The sequence below is a fragment of the Pygoscelis adeliae genome, unplaced genomic scaffold (genome assembly GCF_000699105.1).
Source record: "Pygoscelis adeliae isolate BGI_AS28 unplaced genomic scaffold, ASM69910v1 Scaffold26, whole genome shotgun sequence".
NCBI classification, from domain to species: Eukaryota; Metazoa; Chordata; class Aves; order Sphenisciformes; family Spheniscidae; genus Pygoscelis; species Pygoscelis adeliae.
In genome coordinates this window covers 5,857,178-5,879,312 of record NW_008825104.1, presented here as the reverse complement: position 1 = coordinate 5,879,312, position 22,135 = coordinate 5,857,178, and the positions used below count along the sequence as shown (strand labels likewise).

The 22,135-nt window shown below is 38.8% G+C and overlaps 1 protein-coding gene across 1 annotated transcript in view; it reads left to right on the top strand.

Moving 5' to 3' along the window:
• Positions 1-20,690, top strand: part of SLC30A5 (solute carrier family 30 (zinc transporter), member 5) — a 21,521-nt gene extending 831 nt beyond the window's left edge. Inside the window, exons 2-16 of the mRNA XM_009327330.1 lie at positions 54-176; positions 2,038-2,104; positions 3,412-3,497; positions 6,137-6,224; positions 7,978-8,065; positions 9,325-9,401; positions 10,608-10,778; positions 11,403-11,691; positions 12,057-12,265; positions 13,327-13,484; positions 14,120-14,249; positions 15,723-15,948; positions 17,347-17,573; positions 19,502-19,630; positions 20,240-20,690. Of these exons, the coding sequence (XP_009325605.1) occupies positions 54-176; positions 2,038-2,104; positions 3,412-3,497; positions 6,137-6,224; positions 7,978-8,065; positions 9,325-9,401; positions 10,608-10,778; positions 11,403-11,691; positions 12,057-12,265; positions 13,327-13,484; positions 14,120-14,249; positions 15,723-15,948; positions 17,347-17,573; positions 19,502-19,630; positions 20,240-20,410 (2,239 nt within the window). The 3' untranslated portion in view covers positions 20,411-20,690. The remainder of the gene's footprint in view (positions 1-53; positions 177-2,037; positions 2,105-3,411; positions 3,498-6,136; positions 6,225-7,977; positions 8,066-9,324; positions 9,402-10,607; positions 10,779-11,402; positions 11,692-12,056; positions 12,266-13,326; positions 13,485-14,119; positions 14,250-15,722; positions 15,949-17,346; positions 17,574-19,501; positions 19,631-20,239) is intronic.
• Positions 20,691-22,135: the final 1,445 nt, after the last annotated feature.

The following is a 22,135-nucleotide window of genomic DNA, read 5'->3' as shown; positions in this document are numbered from 1 at the left end:
GGCGGCGGCGTGTGCGTGGTTGCAAGTGCAGGCTGCCCTCTCTCCTTTTGCAGGCTGACTCGGTACATCGTGCTGCTGTGCTTCACCAAGTTTTTGAAAGCCGTGGGGCTGTTTGAATCCTACGACCTTCTGAAAGCGGTCCACCTCGTGCAGTTTATCTTCATAGTGCAGCTGGGGTGAGTGTGCAGGGGGTGAAGCCTTGTCCGCCACCGTTACAGCACGCTTTGTCTACACTGTTCTTTGTAGCATCAAGCTTATACCTTGCATTATGTTATTATAGATTACTCGAGGAGGAGAAGGCATAGCAGTGGATCCAGGAAATACTCTGTTCATAGCAGTGTTTTTTCTTCATATCTCTGCTCACTATAATTTCAGAATCGTAGAACATCTCAAGTTGGAAGGCACTCGTAAGGACCATCAAGTCTAACTCCCTGCTCCTCACAGGACTACCTAAAACTAAACATGACTCAGAGCGTTGTCCAGACGCTCCTTGAACTCTGACAGGCTTGGAGCTGTGACCATTTCCCTGGGAACCCTGTCCCAGTGACTGACCACCCTCTCCGTGAAGAACCTTTTCTTAATGCCCAGCCTGAACTGCCCCTGACACAGCTTCAGTCCATGTCCTCGTGTCCTATCACTGGTCACCAGAGAGAGGAGATCAGCACTGCCCCCTCTGCTGCCCCCCTTGAGGAAGTTGTAGGCTGTGAATAGGTCACCCCTCAGCCTTCTCTTCTCCAAGCTGAGCAAACCAAGTGACCTCAGCTGCTCCTCCTAAGTCTTGCCCTCAAGACCTTTCACCACCTTGGTCGCCCTCCTCTGGACACACTCTAACAGTTTGATGTCCTTCTTATATTGAGGTGCCCAAAACTGCACACAGTACACGAGGTGGGGCTGCACCCGTGCAGTGTAGACTGGGGCAATCACCTCCCTTGACCGGCTAGCGATGCTGTGCTTGATGCACCCCAGGACATGGTTGGCCCTTTTGGCTGCCAGGGCATGCCGTTGACTCATACTCAACTTGCCATCAACCCAAACCCCCAGATCTCTTTCCATGGGGCTGCCCTCCAGCCTTTCGTCCCCCAATTTGTACGAATAACCAGGATTACCCTGTCCCAGGTGGAGAATCTGGCACTTGCTCTTGTTAAATTTCACATGACTGGTGATTGCCCAGCTCTCTAGTCTATCCAGGTCTCTCTGTAAGGCCTCTCTACTCTTGAGAAACTTCAATGGTTTTGCTACTCCAAAATTAATCATACTAGGACGGTACTGATCATAGGAAACTCAGGCATGTCCATATTCTCTTAAGAAGGGTGTAGAAGACAAGTTTTCTTCCTTACAATTTATATTCCTGTGGTTCTTGTGAGCTTCAACTGATTGAGAGCTAAAGTGTAGCAAATATACAGAAACAACCTTTGCAGACGCAATCCTGCTTCTTGTTTACCTGATACAATGTGGAAGAGCATTTCTGTAATAAACTTGGCAGAGTTGAAACATTTGGAACCTCATTTTTTTCCTTTTATTTCAAATTTGTTTACATTTCTGGGCCTCTCACTTGCATGTTCCCAAGCACCATACTCTTTTTTTCCCCATCGCTTACTCTTGATCCTGGTTGAGGAAGATGCGTGGTGTTTCTTACCATTTCTAACAAGACTCTATTTGGCATTCCATATGTGAATAAGCCTTTGGGTGTATGTATCTTGCTAATAAAAAACAGTATTATTTCTCCTCAAAACTTCAGAGACCAGTTATTTTGATTTTTGTAAATCACACGTAGACTTCTCATTAGCCATTCTCCGAAGAACTCGCATTTAGAACTGAAGTTCACTTGTCATCACCTTTGTACTGGTATCTGACACATGTAATGCAGCAGGGAAAATAAAACCAGTGAGTGCGGTCAGTGTGGCCTTTTCATGAAAAATTTAGAGGAAGCTGTTTTGTAAACTGAGCCTGATATGAGAGACCTAGTTATTTAGAGCTGGTTTGAATAAAAAGCTGACTGCTAATACACTAACAGAGAAAACTTTCTCCTTTTAACAGGTCTGCATTTTTTATGGTTTTGTTTCAAAAACCATTTTCTTCTGGAAAAGTGGTAACCAAGCGTCAGGTGAGTTGGCATATGTAATAGTGATTCACATCTTTGTAGATATTCTTGACAGCATGGCTCTTGCCAAAAATGAAAGTAGAGCAAAGGTTACTCCACTTGGAAGATGTGGTTGCAATTTCCAGAAGTGTGTAACTAACTTTGTGTCATAGTGTGCTGTAAAAATCAATCAGCATTTTTAGCTTTTGTCAGGTCCGTTTTAGGGTATTGTGAAAAGATTGGTTCTTGTCTCCAAGCATGTATTTTGAGGATTGGATTTTCAAAAAGAGCTTAGTCTATTTAGCTGACTTTGATATTTTAGAAAGGCAATTTCTGGACTGCCAGAATGTCGAAGTGCTCCAGTCATGTCCCCCATGCCAAAAGAGTGCTTTCTGCATGGTGCGTTGTGATGAGGGGCTAGTTTAACTGCTCTTCAGCCTGTGTTGAGTTCCCAGTATCCCGAAAAGTTAGAGTAGGGCCAAATTGGAACTGCTGTTTTGTAAGAAATAAATTTTCTTCACCTGCTCCATATTCATCTTGGTTTTATGTAATTGTGTGCACAAAAACTTGATCCATGCACAGTGTTACCGGTGTATGTGCTAAGTAGAGAAAATCTGAAGGATAGCCTCAGAAGTGTTCCAAATGTCAACTGCTTTCATGATTAGACACGTATGGTGGAATTTTAAAGCATGAACAGGAATAAATTGCATCTTTGTGTTCAGAAAAATCTGTCCATTTATGGTTTCACTGTTGCTAAAAATTTTAAAATTCTGGATTTTGAAGTGTGATGTTTGTCATAGGCACTTTGTCTTGTTTAATATATTTCCCAAATGAATTACTTTTCTTCAAAAGCTTGCCTTTAAAGTTAATAATGTATTGAATAGCTGAATTATAACCTGCTTCCTGAAGAAAGAATTTAACACGTGCATAAATATTTGTAGACTTAAGGTCTTACTTTATTTTGTATGTTTTATCTAGTTCTATATATGTTTATCAGATATATACAATAGATTACAAAATAAACAGCATCTCTGACAGGAAAATGGACTTGATTTTTTTCAGGCTTTTTGTTAGAGATCTCAGACTATACTATAGAATTTAGTACTGTAGTAGAAAAGAAGTAATTCATTCTGGTTCATAATATGTCCAAACAAACCTTAGTTGCCTGGCAAAGTAGGTAAGAAGGTGATCATACTCTAAATTTTGCAGAACTTGCAGAGCATATGTTTTCCCCTTTATTTCTACAGCTACTGTGCTAAATGAATGCTAATAATGGGGTGTTTGTTTTGGAACTGTGGAGAAAATGATAATGAAATACCTTTCTTTTGTAGTGGATCAAAATTTTTAAGCATGCTGTTGTGGGATGTATCATTTCACTCTTGTGGTTTTTTGGCCTTACTCTTTGTGGACCACTAAGGTAAATATATATTTACTGTACAGAATGTTTTCTCTTTTTAAGCTAATTTTTGTGATTTACCCATGCCTTGCTCCTTTGTTTTTTGTTTTCTGTCCATCAGCCTACGATGCCAGCTTCTGGCTTTATTTTTTTGAAATTTTAAATGAATCTTTACGCTTCTTCCTGTGAACTCTGTTGTGCTTGGGAAAAACTACGTATAGTTTTCTGTAGAATTTGTGATTTTCTTCATTCATTCTTTAACAAGTTGCCAGTGAAGTTCTTGATAGTGCTTAAACTATTGATGTGAGTGATACAACAAGATCACTGACTGTTTTACTGACTGTAGGTTTCATTGTTTCCTTAGTCTCATTTATGTAACCCCAATTGTTTATGTAACTGTTTGAAGTCCATGGCTTGACAGCTAGTGATAGCAGCTTGTATTCCTGTGCCAGGTGACTAGAAACAATTTCTGCATTTGTTGCAGGGCAGTGCTTTAACTGGTGATATGCCTGTGCTGTATTGGAATTGGGTGGCATTAATGCATATACTCTGAGTAAAATCACTTGTGCTGTTTGTTAGCAGTACTGAGTAGCTATAAAAGAATAACGTTAGACTTCCAAAAATGAATGTTAATGTGTTAGAAACCATCTTTCATTAAGGTAAAGCCTTAAATGATACATTTTATGAAGTTGAAGTTTTATCCTCTACACAGGAGAAGGCATACCTGAGAATAATAGGATTTCTTTAAGAAATACTAATGCCTTTCTGGATGCTGTCAGTCTTCCCAAACAGAACCAGTAACATGGGCCCTAGCAGGTTGTATTGCTGTGCGGAGAATGGCAGAAGCATTTGGTAAACTTGACAGAGTTTATTACTTTCATAGAATCATAGAATCATTAAGGTTGGAAGAGACCTCCAAGATCATCGAGTCCAACCATCAACCCAACAACACCATGCCCACTAAACCATGTCCCTAAGCGCCTCATCTACCCGTCTTTTAAATACTTCCAGGGATGGTGACTCAACCACTTCCCTGGGCAGCCTGTTCCAATGTTTAACTACTCTTTCAGTAAAGAAATTTTTCCTTACCTCAAATCTAAATCTCCCCTGGCGCAACTTGAGGCCATTTCCTCTCATCCTTTCGCCAGTTACTTGGGAGAAGAGACCGACACCCACCTCGCTACAACCTCCTTTCAGGTAGTTGTAGAGAGCGATAAGGTCTCCCCTCAGCCTCCTTTTCTCCAGGCTAAACAACCCCAGCTCCCTCAGCCGCTCCTCATAAGACTTGTTCTCCAGCCCCCTCACCAGCCTCGTTGCCCTTCTCTGGACACGTTCCAACATCTCAACATCCTTCTTGTAGTGAGGGGCCCAAAACTGAACACAGTATTCGAGGTGCGGTCTCACCAGTGCCGAGTACAGGGGCACGATCACTTCCCTACTCCTGCTGGCCACACTAGTTCTGATACAGGCCAGGATGCCATTGGCCTTCTTGGCCGCCTGGGCACACTGCCGGCTCATGTTCAGCCGGCTGTCGACCAGCACCCCCAGGTCCTTTTCCGCCAGGCAGCTTTCCAGCCACTCTTCCCCAAGCCTGTAGCGCTGCATGGGGTTGTTGTGGCCGAAGTGCAGGACCCGGCACTTGGCCTTGTTGAATCTCATACAGTTGGCCTTGGCCCATCGATCCAGCCTGTCCAGGTCCCTCTGCAGAGCCTTCCTACCCTCGAGCAGATCAACACTGCCGCCCAACTTGGTGTCGTCTGCAAACTTAGTGAGGGTGCACTCGATCCCCTCATCCAGATCATTGATAAAGATATTGAACAAGACCGGCCCCAAAACTGAGCCCTGGGGAACACCGCTCGTGACCGGCCGCCAACTGGATTGAACGCCATTCACCACAACTCTCTGGGCCCGGCCGTCCAGCCAGTTTTTGACCCAGTGCAGAGTACACCTGTCTAAGCCGTGAGCCGCCAGCTTCTCCAGGAGAATGCTGTGGGAGACGGTGTCAAAGGCCTTACTGAAGTCCAGGTAGACCACATCCACAGCCTTTCCCTTATCCACTAGGCGGGTCACCTGGTCATAGAAGGAGATCAGGTTCTGCTCTGGAAAGATTCATGTTCTGCTCTGGAAAGCTGTCAATGTAGCTTGTTAGTCAACCTTTGCTATCTGAAGGAGATAGTGTGCAAGTTAAAAGTTATTATCTTCAGCTATTAAGAGGTTCTAAGGTTGCATAAACTACTAGACTATCAACACCTCAATAAACAGGATGTAATACCACAGAACAGGACCTCTTTTTTCTGGGAGCCAGAAACTTTCATTTAGAAGAGGTATTGTAATGGGAATAATAATTCCATCTTGAGCAAGTTAGTATCTTGTGTTAGTAGAATAAAGTACAATTTAAAGTAGTCTATAAATGAATAATTTTAATCTGTTCTTTGAGTTAGGAAGTTGTTTTATGATTTGTCTAGCTATCTGCTGCTAGATCTATTGCTGGTGAAGGCAAATAGATCTGCATTTATCCTTTTGAATTGTTTAAACTTGCTGTTGAAATCACAGCATAAATCTTTGACTGCTGTGTCATTGAATTTTAGCTGAAATAATATATATCAAGCTGGTAAAGTAAACTCCTTGTAAGCGGACGTGTTTATTTCACTTTTTTATAGGACGTTGTTGCTGTTTGAGCACAGTGATGTGGTTGTGCTATCACTCCTTAGTGTCTTGTTCACAAGCTCAGGTGGAGGACCAGCAAAGGTATTTAAAAATCTATTTTACCACATGTAAAAAATACTGAATGACATAAATTCAAGTACTTCTTTAGCCGGAACAAACACTGTTTCAGACCTATGTTCATAGTAACGTGCTTTTTTAATTTTAATTAATAGTGAAATGATAAGATGTAGTACTTGAAATAATAAATATGACGTTAAGAGAGAAACAGTGGGTGAAGCTGTTGGAGATCCAAAGCAGACATCTGAGATGCTTTTCTGTTTGTAGGCAGAAAGGAATCCTGAGAATTTTTTTTTTTTTCACTGCAGCATTCTTTGTAATGGGATTTTGGGTTCAAACTGACTAAAGGACATATGTGCATGTAGTGGTCCTGGCCTTTAGGCATGGAAGTCCAGCAACACAGTCTCCAGATCCTTGTTTAGCCTCTTCAATGTCTGTGGCTTTTCACATACTCCGTTTTTTCTGCCAAAAAGTTCTCTAAGTACTTCAATGTCTGCATGAGCCTATATGTGCTGAATACTTGAGCCCAGTCTTTCACTTAATCAGAGATCTATACTTGAAATGTCCTTTGTCTTAGTCCCATTACATGGAATTTTGCAAGGTGTTCTAAATGGAATGAGCTTATCCTAGCACCTAGCAGTCTTGGCCACTTTCCCTAAAAAACAGCGGTAGTTGGAGGAAGATACTTTATGATGTTATATACCTGAGGCTAGAGTACTTGCTGTGTAAGAGAAAGTCTGGCTTTGGTGCTGCCTCAGGCTGAGAGTTTTGAATTCTGTCTCATAACTGCTGCTGGAGTCCCCTGATCACTTTTAGGCTGGCCTTAAAGTGAATAGCACAATCATCTGCTCTGACACTCTACCCCCACGCCTGTCAAATTGAGATGCTTAGGGCATCCAGCATGAAGCTCTTCACCTAGAAGACAATTTTTTTTCTCCAGCCATCCACCCAAAGGGTAAATGTAGAGCTTCAGAGAGGTTCTTTGTCAATCTGTATCTTAGTGGGCCACACTTGGCAGTCAAAGCTGCACGTCTAAGGCAGCAGAAGCAAGGGAGCAATAACCCTGTCCTCCGAATGTTTCAGCTTTATGAAGTGAACTGTGGCAAAGAGAATTCAGCTGACTTTCCGAAACAAGAATGTGATAGCTGTATTTGGCTTCAGAAGATTAATTGTAATAGTAGTTTGTAGCTGTAGAGCTGTGTTTTGCCAAGATGATGAATACCAAAATTGCAGTGTTTTAAAGGTCAGGGTGGTGAAAGCTCTGGGAGCTGGGATTTCATAGTTACCTCTGTCCCTTCCTCACAAAAACACTGCAGAGCTCTGCTTTCTCAGAGCCTTTGCACAGTGCTCTAGTCTTTACCTCCCATAAGACAAAATACTACAATTTGTCCACTAGATCTTGTTTATAGCTTCTTGATGCTACAAAATACTAAATCATTAGGTTTAAGTGGCACTGCATTCTGGCAGGCAGAAACACACCATGAAGAAGGAAGCAATCACACTTGAAGTTTGTAAGATGCAGGCTTCTGGCTTGTTACAGTGGTGATTTGCCCTGAGTTATCTAGTAAATCTGAAAAATGGAATAAATATAAAATTATATTGTCAAGGTCACTTTTTTTTAAAAATGGGTCTTTTCCTGATATTTTTCTTACCGAACTAAAATGTGCTTACATTGATCAGGGAGGCGGGAGGGAGCTGATTTTCTGGATTTTTTTATATTAATCTGTTAGACAATATTATAAAAATATTTGGGGTTTTTTGTTCTGTTTTTTTACAGACAAGAGGTGCTGCATTTTTCATCATAGCTGTCATCTGCTTACTACTTTTTGATAATGATGACCTTATGGCTAAAATAGCAGAACATCGTATCCTTTCTTGCTATGTGTAAGGACAAGTGCCTGTTATTACTGGAGCAGAGAGAATGTGACGTTGAATGCGCTGAATTAAATATGCTTGCATTTTTTTAATAGGAATCTTACCTTTCAAGAATATTATAGCATAAGATTTTATTTTTACATCTAAATATGGATATTTACGGCTGAATGAATGGCATTACTTACTTTGTTGATAACTTAGAACGCAGCTATAGATTTTAAGTTGTAGTTAAAGGCTCCCTGCCCATTTGCACATATCAGACCACTTAAGATTGCTAGAAGCTTTTTTGATCAGCTCTCATATTTTTTTAGAAATTCATAATGGCTGTAGCCTAAGTGTGTGCAGTAAATGGTTGACAGCCTGGCTGGCAGTCTTTTTGGTAAATCCAGAAAGATTGTTTTGTGCTTGCAAATGTGGTAACCTCAGTTCATCTGCTAAGCTGAAAAGTGGTGTGAAATAGCCTGCAGTAGCTCCAACAACAATGGACTTTAAACTGCAAATGGAGGCTAGCTAACATGCTTTCAAAGCCACTGAGTTAATTGGAAGTGATTCTGAAGTAAGTTTTCAATAGGTCATCTTACCATAGTATAGTGTACTGTCAAAAAGTGATACGTCTAACAATGGGCGGTAAAAACAAACAAGGTGAAAGTAAACTTTCCCAAAGAAGGATGAAAACATGGAATTACAGCTGCAAATGGTATATTCAGGATTAGCATCAATTAATTCACTGAGTTTTCAGTGAGCAAATTCATTGTTAAAGTGCCCTCTAGTAGTTTTTCCCAAAAGCTATCATTATTTTAATCTTTGCTGGATTCTGCCTGTCAATAACTCTTTGTTTTCTAAGGTTTAAGTATTTAGAAACTGCAAAGCTATAGATCATATTTTAGACACCTCACTGTTTTAGTGCTTTTAGTGAAAATCAATCTAATTTTTAATGCTGTTGAGTATATTTTTTGAAGTCTGGTTGCCAAAATTAACATAAATCCTGTATCATGACTACCGTGCAGTATTTAACAGTGACTATGTTCTCATGTTTTAAAATACTCTTTTTTTCCCCCCCGAAATATTTTTAACTATTTTCTGTGGAAATATTTTCATCTTTCCTGAATTTTAAGGATCTGACAAACCTTAAAGCTCAGTTTGCTTACTTCTGCTTTCCCATGGTCTTCTGCTACATCTACCTGTTCTTTGATTTTTAAAAAAAAACACCATCAAATGAAACTCTTCCTTAATTTTTTTTTTTATTTAGCTGAGGGGCATCATGACAGTGCTCTTACCCATGTTCTGTATACAATCATTGCTTTCCTGGGTGTTGCAGATCACAAGGTAAAGAACTTGTATTTTAGTAGGTTAATATTTATCTAAGTTTTGTAGGTAAGAATTTCACCAGCTCAGACCTAATCCAAGCCTAAATCAAAATGAAAAAGTTCAACATCCCCACCCCATATTGGAACTGAAATAGCACTGTAATTTTTACATCTTGGTTGAGTACAAGCAGCTTCAATACTGCAAGCCAAACCATACAATATTCAACTTGTATAGCTGATAAGGACTTCGCTGTAATGCATAACCTAAAAAGTCTCATTAAAATTATCATAAAGTACTCCATGTCATCAGTGTTCTGGATGTTCATAATGCTTTGCATACAATACGTTTCTTGCTCATCTTTGGGGTTTGTGTTTCGTGGCTGCTTCGTTACCTTTCCCCAGTCTTGTCTTTACATTAGACGCTTGTATTTGAAGACACTGATTCTGATACTTCTTGGTAGTATAGTCCCGTTATAATTGGTGGCATGAATAACCAAGTGTCAAAATCTTACTATATGGGATTGACCTGGCTGATTGAGTTGTTCTGTTAGCTTAGTCTTGTTGCTAAAGTGGCTGCACTGAGGACTAAAACAGGAAAAAAAAAATACATGGAGCAGCTGAGGAAGTATTAATATAAAAATAAATCAAACATTAAGAGAGACTGGTTAACTGTGTGCAAAGCAAGTGTGATCTAAGGGAGATGGGATGCTCTGTGTGTATCTTGTGATTCATTTATAGAACAATTTTGAAAGAAAATATTGTGAAGAAATATGGTATGGTGCGATTAAAGGTAAGTGAATTAAAAGGTTATGAAAGGATTAGAGGCCAAGGCGACATGACACTTCTGGGGTTTACATATACTTTCAACACTTTTTTAATAATGGAAAATGGGAAACCCAGTTTTGTGTGATTTTTCTTTTTCCTCGTACACGGGGACCAGTAATCGGTTTGCCACCAATTCGCTGCAGTTGTATGCCAGTTAACGCTATTGAGAGCTTTAAACTTCAGGTCATATTAGGCTGTTGTGAATAGTCCTGAGGTATAACCATGTATGCTGTATTACTGTTTTTAACCAGAGTAACAATTAGAGGCAATATCCTGGTTTTTGCTTTTGTTGATAAGTTAAGGAAAGCATATTAGTCGTTTTTCATGTAAGTGTCACTTTGTTTAGACTGAGGTTATTTGGCGCTCAAGAAATGCTAACGGGATCCCTCTATGTTTCCAGGGAGGAGTACTGCTTCTGGTACTGGCATTGTGCTGTAAGGTTGGTTTTCACATGGCTTCCCGAAAACTATCTGTAGATGTAGGTGGAGCCAAGCGTCTTCAAGCTTTGTCTCATCTTGTTTCTGTCCTTCTGTTGTGCCCGTGGGTCATTGTTCTCTCTCTGACAACAGAGGTAAGATAGCAAGTATAAAAATAAATCATTTTTTGTAATGCTTCAGCTTGTGAAGTGCAATTTAAATCTTTCCTTTAAAATATCTTTAAAATTACCAAAGTTGCCATCTTTATTTTTCTAGTGAGCTCTGTTTGAAATTTTTCCTCTATATTTTGATGTATATCTGCATGATACCTTAATTTCCTCTTTTGTGTGATAACTTTATTTCATCTTTCTAGCTCAGATATTATATCTTGGATTCATACACTAACTTTGCACAAGTATTAATGACTGTATAAATACAGGGCTCTTTTATTCCTGCAGAGTAGATTATTGTAATTTAAAGACATATTTGTTATGCCTGCATGCTTAGGGAAAGTAGACCATTGCAAACATGGCATCACATATGGCATTGCTTTTAAACACATGAAAGTATTTAAAATAAGGTACTGTAGTGCATATTAGCTATATGTGTCTTCCTATAGCTGGAATGTTGGTTTTATATGATAAATTAAAAGTATAAAAATATTTGTGTTTTGATGGATTGCTGAAAACATTTGTAATGAAAGTGAACTAGATTTAATGCTATATATACAATCACATCTAATGGTGAACAATCCTGTTTGAAATTATTTTTTGTTGCAGAGTAAAGTAGAGTCTTGGTCTTCTCTCATCATGCCTTTCATAACAGTCATCTTTTTTGTTGTGATCCTGGATTTCTACGTGGAGTCCATATGCTCTGTTAAGATGGAAGCTTCCACGTGTGCTCGATATGGATCCTTTCTTATTTTCATTAGTGCACTGCTTTTCGGCAACTTTTGGACACATCCAATAACAGACCAGCTTCGAGCTATGAACAAACCACCACACCATGAAAGCACAGAGCACGTCCTTTCTGGAGGGGTGGTAGTGAGTGCTGTCTTCTTCATTTTATGTACGTACTCTTATTTATCTTGTAATAAATCTGTTGTCTGTCACTGGGAAGCGAATCAGAAAATGGATGTGTGCAGAATTCTTTTGGATCAGCTTTTATGGATTCTTTTGAATAAAGAGGGCCTGTAACTTTGTGCTCTTTTACTGTCTGTCTACAAAAAAAAGCATGTAATAGATCTGTTCTGTTGTGGAAGTGATGATCTAATCTTACACAGCAATGAAATCTAATGATAAACCTCAAGATGAAGCTGGCAATCACTTTGCTGCCTGCAAATTTCATGTAAGCTTTGATTGCTGATAAAACACATTATAAAATAGCTGTGAAGCTTAGAAACAGCAACAAAAACTTCAATACTTTCCTTGCAGCTGCCAATATCCTGTCCTGCCCCTCCAGGAAAGGGCAGAAGGGTACCCTTATTGGCTATTCCCCTGAAGGCACTCCTCTCTATAACTTCATGGGTGACGCATTACAGCAGAGCTCTCAGTCGTTACCCCGGTTTATTAAGGAGTCACTGAAACAAATCCTTGAGGAGTATGATTCTAGGCAGATCTTCTATTTCTTGTGCCTAAATCTGGTAAGTGCATGGGTTTTTTTCAAACCAAATCACGGTAGTACCTACAAAGTACAGTAAGAAGAGTTACTCTTTAGAAGTTTCCCATGATTGATTGTTTTTAAAATGACCCTTGATAGAGTAGTTTCATTAGATGGAATGTTAAAATAGAAGATACTTATGCTAATCTTACAGTAAGTGGCAGGTCACTTCGATTTGTTGTCACAGCGTGGCACTGGTTCTATGTGTAACTATTATACCAGTAAGTAAATTCTTGTGTGATGGTACATTTAAGATTGAGGTACCTCCATGTTACCGGCAGGTAAGCTGAAACTAATAAGGCCTTCAAGGATGGGGACAACAAAATAGTAACTTTTGGGATTGAGTAGTGTCATTTTGGAGTAGGCTGGGTTTATTTCTAGCTTCTCTCTTTCTCAAATAGGAAAAGATCATGCAGTAAGCAATATTGGTAGAACCTCATTTGCAAAGATCTCTCTTCGTTCTTTGGCAAGAAAATAGGGGGAGAAACTTGAAGTATCTGTAATAACTTTAAGGAATTCCATTATGGAATATGAAAGATGGGAAAGAAAGTTTATAGGCAGACCAATTAATAACAGTAACTCATACAGGGAAAATGTATGTATTAAAAATGTTTCCTCGTGTACCCTTCTCAAAACTAATTCACAAGATTTAAACAGTCAACTAATTGGTGAAGAAAATTTTTGCAGAACAGAGTATAGACAGCGTTGCTTCTACACTAATAATAGATCGGAGTTGTTACATTGTTTAATGAGAAAATGCTTAAAATTTTGCACAACTTTAGTTTAAAATTCTAAATGAAAACTTACAGAGGGTTATTTTCTTAGGTCTAAGGCTTTTGGGAGGGTAGGTTCAAAAAAGTCTCTTCACAGACTTGGAATGTGTCACTTTTGTTTCGCTGGAGGAGAGAGAAAATGATCTAGAAATACTTTGAACAGTAGCTTTGAAAACTATCAAGTGTCCTATGAAAAGTTTCCTGCTAGCTACCAAGACATTAAATTATAAGTTAATGTTTGAGGAAAAAATCATTCTCTCTTTCATTTTAGGCTTTCACTTTTGTGGAGCTTTTTTATGGAGTATGGACCAATAGCCTTGGTCTTATTTCTGATGGATTTCACATGCTTTTTGATTGCTCTGCATTAGTGATGGGGCTTTTTGCAGCTCTGATGACAAGATGGAAAGCAACTCGCATATTTTCCTATGGGTATGTACATTAGTTTCTTTAAGGACTGTCTGAAAATTACTCTACTTGCTCATTTTAAAAATGCCCTGCTATAACGATGTGTTTGGAATGTTTAATGGTGCATGTTTCTGTGGGTTTTTTGCTATGTCTCTTTTCTGTTCCATTTGTGTTCATGCTGTTCCCCTCTTACCCCAGCAAAAAAGTGTCTGAAATGTAATTTTCATTTATCTCTACAAATAAAACTTTATCACTGTGAATATTATGTAGAAATTGCCTCACTCTATATATGCATGTATCTGAAACAAAAATAGATGTTGAAAGTCAGTGTTTATATGAAGATTTCAGTCGCACTGATATAATCAAAATTTGTATGGTTAAATTGCATAGTAGTTTAAAGCCCTGAATGTGCAGTATATATAAAAAAATACTTACATTATTATAGGTTTATACTATTAGTGTTTGGACAGTTGCAAACTAGCTACCTCTTGGTCGGAAATAAGGAGTGCAGAAATTAAGGCATGATTTTGTGGTATTGAGGAAGAAAACCCAAAGCAATCTTAAAGCTATATTAAATGTACAGCTTTATTTATTATAACTTTGAAATTTATTCAGAGTACCCGTTCTTCGCTCTCAGAAGTACGTATGTTTGTTTTCAGGTATGGACGTGTAGAAATTCTCTCTGGATTTATTAATGGCCTCTTTCTGATGGTAATTGCTTTCTTTGTCTTCATGGAATCGGTGGCCAGATTGGTGGATCCTCCAGACATAGATACAAATATGCTAACTGTAAGTTTTGTCATTCTGTTTGAATGTTGTTTGGCAGTTAATGGTTCACTTATGTTCATGTTAATTAAAAAAGTTAAGGAGACTAAAGTTGCATACTCAAGAGATCTAAACTGTGCCTTGACTTTTTAACTTATTCTAATTTTAAAATCCAAACTACATCTAGGTTTAAAATACAAAAATATATAGGGGTGAATATAATTTAATTATGACAGTTAAATTGAACTTTTTTCTAAGATGTTACAGCTCTAGAATTATTAGATGGTGGTCTTTCTACAATAAAAGATACTAAGGAAATAATCTGTACAAGGCTAAACTTGGTTCTGCTGTTATGTATACCAATGTCAATTATTACAGAAAAGATTTTGTATTAGTCTCTGAGAAACCTCAAAAAATCAGCCAGAATTCATAACATGATGCTGAGTGTGTTACTGTGGCATAAACAATCATGAAGTTGTGCATAGCTAATCTTAACTACACCTGTGTGTCTCTACATTCCACAGACTTTTCAGGGGCTCCCCACTTAAATTTTCAAGCTTCCATCCCTTCTTTCAAATGCAATAGTTAATTTTCTTCAAACTAAATTTTTTTTATTATGGAATTCTGCAAATCCAAGCCTTAATTTATCACACTTCCAGCTTCACTTGTTTTCTCTCCCCCACACGCACAGGAGTTTGTGCCTTCCTTCTCTCTTCAGTAACAAAGAGAAAGATTTTTATGTAGGCACATTTAGAAATGTGCATGGCTGGAATTGAGGCCTGATTTTTATTTTTTTCTTTTTAATCTTCAATATTTGCTCCATTTTCACTACTGATTTTGTTTCTTGGGGTGGGAGGGGTTACCCCTCTACATGAGCACGGTCTGCATAGCCAAGGAAAGGTCTAATAAAAACCCCCAAATAGGACTTGCTTAACTCCTTTATTAGCTGGAATTACACTTAACGCTTTGCTGGTTTTTCAAAAGAAGAGTAGAAAAATAGCCAGACAGATAAAAAGCACAACTCAACTACTAAAGCAGTGGTTGCTGTCTTCAGTTAAGTACAATTTTAGATGAGCGTGTGTGTCCTGGATACAATATTTTTTTTTTGTCAATGAAAACAAAGCAAAGCTTGTATTCAAACCACTTTATCTCTTTTTGAAAGTAAATAATATCAATCACCCCTTCTTAAAACTAAATTTGCTATCTTGTCCTGATTTGTGGATACTAGGTTTTGCATTTTGGTAGTGGTTATTGGGTGTTTTTTGGGAAAGGTGCGGAGAACTGGATTTTTTTGAGAGGGGAAGAAAATTCCTTTGAAACCAGCTTGTATACTGAAAGGCATATGATGAAGAATCCACATTAGAATAATCCTTCTGTTGATGTTAATGCTTCCACAGTTTTCCTTTATTAGGTGTACAGTGTTTCTGATTACCATGATCTAGAAAATGAACACCTGGGAAGATGTAGTGATGTTAAAGACTTTTCTCCCTCTCACAGCCAGTCTCTGTTGGAGGGCTGATCGTAAACCTTGTTGGTATCTGTGCCTTCAGCCACGCGCACTCCCATGGGGCTTCTCGGGGAGGTTGTCACTCACACGATCACAGCCATTCTCACCACGGGCACAGCCACAGCCATGGGCACGGCCATTCCCACAGTGACCATGGGCACAGTCATGGACATTCCCACGGGTCTTCTGGAGGAGGCATGAATACCAACATGAGAGGCAAGTACAGGTTGTTGAATCGTAAATGACGTATGTGATTTCCAGCAGACTTTGAACATTTTCAGAATCAGACGCCGTACTATGCATCATTCTTAAAATCTCCAGAAGTGATCTGACAGCCATTTAATGTAGTATACGTCAATTTCTCAAACTGTTTCTTCATTAATGAGTTTAACTTGAAGAAACATGACTTGAAATGTTTCTTTGTATGGCTTTCTTAGGTGTGGGTAATACCTAAGGACCAATAAAAAGCATTAATCTACAGTCTTCATTAACATTAATAAACAGTCATTGTAAACCTTTTTGAAAGAGCCTAAAGTCCATGGTTTTAAGTTCCATCTGGAAATGAAAGTACAAGATCTCTATCTGTAAAGCTATTACCATGCTTCTTGGTAGTAAAACCACTGGGGGAAGGGATGGGAAGCAGAAGAACAAATGCAGACCAGCAATCTAGAATACACTTCTATTTGTGATTCAAAAGATAAGGTGGTAAAGATGAAACTTTCTTTTTCAACTCTAAAAATCAGAAGCTAACCGAGAAGGGTAATATATAGAAAATTTCAGCATAGCTACTTCTTAGGATTTTTTCCCTGGTAGTTAGAAGATAGGTATTTAGCAACTGCCTGGCTTATAAAAAAACCTATAAAGGAATGAGGTTTTTGTGTAAGCTTGTCAGAGCATAAGCTTTTTAGCTAATAGTCTCATATTCTGTTGGTTATTTTACATCCTAATTCAGTTGGCTCTTCTGTTGTCTGGCATTATTGTGAAGTCTGCCCGTACTCTTAACTATTTCAGTATTCTTTCAAATCCTGGCACTTAAGTAGCACTAATCTTACAAATGGTTAGAGATTGTTTTTCTGTGCCCTTTGAGTGTACGCTGAGAATGCTACCCACCATTAAAGCAGTATAAAGGATTATTCCTAGCAGTAGCAGATAGACAATCTTCTTATAAAATAGGAGCAGAGTTGGCATATAAAAACCAAATGATACATTAAAATCTGTCCACATTAGCACGCCAAGGCATTTACACTGATCTGTTTATCCTCTGTTAAGGATCAATGAGTCCCTCTATATGGAGTTAAATGATTATGCTGTATAGTACAAATCCCACTAGCAATTTAAAGACTAGTCACGTTTGGTTTAATCTGTGAATGCCTGCCTAGATCGTTGCACTGTAGAGTAAAAATGATTTTTTTTTTACATAGATTTGTAATTAAACATTATAAAAGCTAAATGTTTTGTTTAATTTTGCACCCAGTTAGGCAGATAGTTGCCTCTGTTTAGCTTGAGGGGTGTTTATTATATTTAATAAACCCTACTGTGTTTCCGCTATTGAACATATTTGTACATTTTAAACAGAACTGTTCAACTTAATCACTCAGATTGTTTTGTTTTCAGGTGTGTTTCTGCATGTGTTAGCAGATACTCTTGGTAGTGTTGGTGTCATCGTATCCACGATATTTATTCAGCAATTTGGATGGCTCATAGCTGATCCGCTCTGCTCTCTTTTTATTGCTACGTTGATTTTTCTTAGTGTTATCCCGCTATTGAAAGATGCCTGTCAAGTGCTTTTGTTGAGGATACCTCCAGAACAGGAGAAAGACCTGCATGCTGCTTTAGAAAAGGTCAGAACTACAATTCCAAATGTTTTCATATACAAACATGCAAGCTATAACTATTTTTAATAATTATTGAACTCAGGTAGTTCAGCCTGACGGCTTCCGTTGTCTTAGACAACTTCATGTCCCAAGTTGTTTTAAATCTATTTTGCAGACATGTGACAGGATTAGGAGTTGTTCAAAAATCAAAGTTGTTCTGCAACTAAAAAAAATTGTACCGATTTTTGCTTTTATGGGTAGCTTATGATTTCAGACAAGTATGGTAACACTGTGGGAAAGGTACTTGGTACTAAGTAAGTAACATAGGAATTCCCAAAAGCTTGCGGCCTTTTTAAACTTGATATGTACCGTTCAGGCTACAGGATTATATCTTGAGCCTGTAATCGCAGGTTTTCTTACTTGTCCATATCATGAAGGGCATGCTGGTTCACAGTAGGTGAGATGGCAAAAGTAAAGCTGTTTTTTCCAAATACTTTTTCATTCTAGTCCATTCTCTTCCTGTCTGCTGCAGTATGGTATCTACTTTGAGGCTGTACTTAGTCTTCACTGTTGGCTCATTTGAAGTTCCTGCCCAAAAATGTAGTGCAAACCTCAGTGTGGAGAACTCCTCTCCATCAAAGAACTAGTTACATGTTCTTTGAGAATGCCATCAACTAGGAGCAGCAAGGAAGACTATCCTGATGGTGTCCTGTCAGTTAGTAGAGAGGGAGATGTGTTCTGGTCTGCATGAAAAAGAAAAGAATAAATGGAAATTGACTGGGAGAGACTTGTGTAATGAAAGGAAAGCGAGGTGCAACGTGGGGTTTCACTTTTTGATGAGGGAAGACAGAAAGCAATTCTGGGAGACTGAGGAAAAACAAAGTACTTTTTGAAAACAGTCAAAGAGCAATTCATTAAAAGATAACAGGAAAAGCATTTTAAAAAATACATCACAGTAAAACAATATGCTTGCTGTAGGTTGACCGCAGCCAGCAGCCAGGCATCCACACAGCCACTTACTTGCTCCCCCTTTACCACCACTACTGCCAGTTGCACAGAGGGGAAAACAGGAAGAGCAAAAGCAATAAAACTCTGGGAGCAATGTAAAGGCAGTTTTAACAGGTGAAGGAGGGGGAGAAAAAAAGCCAGCAGTGCACCACCTTCCACAAGCAGACTGATGCTCAGCCATGTTGGAAGCGAGAAAACCCCCTTCTTCCTCTACCCCAGTTTTTATTGCTGAGCATGGCACTATATGGCATGCAATATCCCCCTGGCCCACTCGGGTCAGCTGTCCCAGCTGTGCCCCCTCCCCACTTCTTGCCCACCCCCAGCCTACTCACTGGAGCGGGGGCAGAGTGGGAAGAAGAGAAAGCCTTGACAATGCCCAAGCACTGTTCAGCAATAGCCAAAACATCGGTGTGTTATCAAAACTCTTTTTAGGCACAAATCCAAAACACGGCACCACGTGAGCTGCTGTGAAAAAAGTTCAATCCATCCCAGCCAGACCCAATACAAAGATCCGTTTCAAAAAATGGTAAATTATGGGAAGATACTATGTCTCTGAATTGAAGTCCAGCTATGATAACTAAGTAGCTGCTTATCCTGGATAGTGAGGTAACAGATGCCCTGGAAGTGGTTAAATGCCCAGCCAGCTTTCTGGTTGGTCTGTCCATTGATGTTATTGTGATCTGTACACTAAATCAGTTTTTTCTCATCCGATTTAGCATTGCACTCTGCTGGGTTTTTCATTTAGTTTGACTTTCAGCTTCTAGTCTTTGACAGTATTAGCAAGGTGACCTTTCCATACTACATATTTCTGTACACGGCTTAGCTGGAACTCTGCTTTGCTATACAGCTTCGTTTCCCTGTGAAATACTTGCCACCAATATCCATGTACATACACGAGTTCAAAATGCATTCTCAAATTAATTGTTGCTAATGTAATTTCTTTACAGATTCAAAAAATAGAGGGAGTCATATCCTACAGAGATCCTCATTTTTGGTGTCACTCTGCAAGTGTTGTGGCAGGTACAGTACATGTGCAAGTGGTATCGGATGTGATGGAACAGAGAATTGTACAGCAGGTAAGGTGCAAGGTTTTTAGACCCTAATGTCTTAATTTCTTACACTGTAGCCCTTTTTCAGACATAGACTGAAGTTTGAAGGTGCTGTTTGTGATTATTTTTATAGCTATTAGTTAATGTCTCGGAGCTGGTCTCTAATGCTGTACTTCCCCTTGCCTGCTAGCTTGGAATTAGTTGCATAAAGAGTTGTTTGCTAAAACATCTGCCAAAACAAAAAAAAAAGTCTCTGTTTTTTTTTCCTCACTGTTGAAAGTGGCACTACAATCTGCTCTGAGAAAAGGAGGAGGAGGTGGATTTCATGCTGCAAAACAGGCAGTAAACAGTAGGGATATCTGGGTGCTAATCGTGGGTTTATAACTGGCTTACTAATCTGTCTGCCTTGTTTTTTTCTTTTCCTTAAAAAGATACTTATTTCCTTATGCAAGACACTGAGAACTACCCTTTATGCAGAAGTTGCAGAGCCTTACCCTCTGAAGCTAGTCTTCGCTTTCCAGAAAATTGAATTGTTTATGATGATACTTTTTTGATCTACAGTAGTTCAGAGCAAGAATATTACTGTGAGATGCATACGAAGTGCAATACTAAAGTTAACCGTACTGTTCTATTCAGGTTACAGCGATTCTGAAAGACGCTGGCGTAAACAACCTAACGGTCCAAGTGGAGAAGGAAGCTTATTTTCAACACATGTCCGGACTTAGTACGGGATTTCAGGATGTCCTTGCAATGACTCAGCAACTGGAATCCATGAAATACTACAAAGATGGTACTTACATCATGTGATACAAAGTTGTGTTCGCCAAATGAGGTGTAAATGGTGAAGCTGTAGGATTCCATATTCCTATTACTTTTTGTCAGGAGATCTTGCACATACATGTACAGAAACAAATGTACTATATCTTTGAATTTTTTTAAGCATACTATCTTTATTAAAATTGGATCAAGATGCTTTTATAAAGGAAATAAGATGGACTTGAATATTTGCTGTATATGTGAAAATAACGGAAATCTTAAATACTGTACTTGGTGTTTATTAAACAGAAGTCTTGCAACTTGTGGATGAGCACAGATATATTCTATACTTTCTCTTAAGTATGGAACATCATTATTATAATTTCATGTTAGCAGTGGAAATAGTTTATATTGGAATGCAAACACAATCAACTGAAAAATATTTTTCTTTCTTTCAAACATAGCTTGAAGACTTTTTGGATGAAAAAATATTACATGTTTATTATGGGGAGTAAAAAACAACATGAAGTCATGTTTTTTGCACACTTTGTTAGATAATAGACATATACAGTTTTTATATTATGTTCCGGCATACAAATCTGATTTCTAAACTTAATGCATCAGAGCAAATAGATCTTACCGTTTTAAATTTATATCAAATTATTTTTTTAAGGAGAGAAATCCACAGGTTAACAGTGAGAAATTGGGAGGGGAAGAAATTGCAGACACTTTTCTGTTTCCTGGGAAGACTCAGAATCAAAAAACCACTCTGTAGAATATTTTTTTTTTTTACTTTTTGTATGAATAACTGCTAGTGTGGCAGTTTGAAGCTTAAAGTAATTAATCAGTGAGCATCCTAGCACTCAGCTAAACTTCACCTCTTCAAGATACGTTATTCTGTCATTTACTTGAATTTTTTCATAATACCGTAACACAGCTGCAGGTGTAGTGTGGCCAGCTGTACCTTTGTGTATTACCCAAGGAAGCGGTCCAGGTTTAGAATGCTAAACTGTGCCAGTAGTCTGGGACTTGGCAAGTTGCTGAAAGAAACTGTGACTTCAGACTTCTTGGCTGGAAAGGAGTGTGTTTAAGAAAGTTACGCGTGTTGGGGTCTTAATACTGCGAAGAAAACAAGTCTCTGTCTTTACCCTGTTGGCAGGTTTTCACTAATAACACCTCTTCAGAGGTAGCTGACCTTACATCTGTTTACAGTCTTCCTGTGCCCCCTTTTCTTCTTGTCTGAAGCCCTTAAATATTTTCTTTGGAATTCAGCAAATCAATTAAGTAGTTGGCAAGAATGAGTAAGTCTTTCATCATTCCATGTGTCATGGCAGTCTTATTTTGTCATACTGTTTTCTTGTTCTGGTATTTAGCCTCAGTACCTGAGTACCGTTACAAGGACCGGACTTGGTGTTTAGTGGAATTTGAGGATAGAGCGATGTAGGAATCACATGATCAGATTCACCAGCAGCGCAGTTTGAAACGTCCTTGAGTAATTCTGCTGCTCCTGTGATCGGACTGTTTATACAAACTGCGTGGTTTCTTTTGTAACTGTTAAACAAGGTTGCATTCCATTCTCTTCCTCCGGTGCTGTGTTAAAACACTATGTGCAGTACAGGACTGACTTGGAAAACTGTGGTCAGAAAGTCTCTAACAGTTGCATTGCTTTTACGTAGAGTGATGAAGATTGGCTGCACAAATCACAGTCCCTCATTTCTCGGGATAGCGCTGCAGAACCAGCGGAGTTCTCAATGCCCGATACTGTTCTCTTCTGAT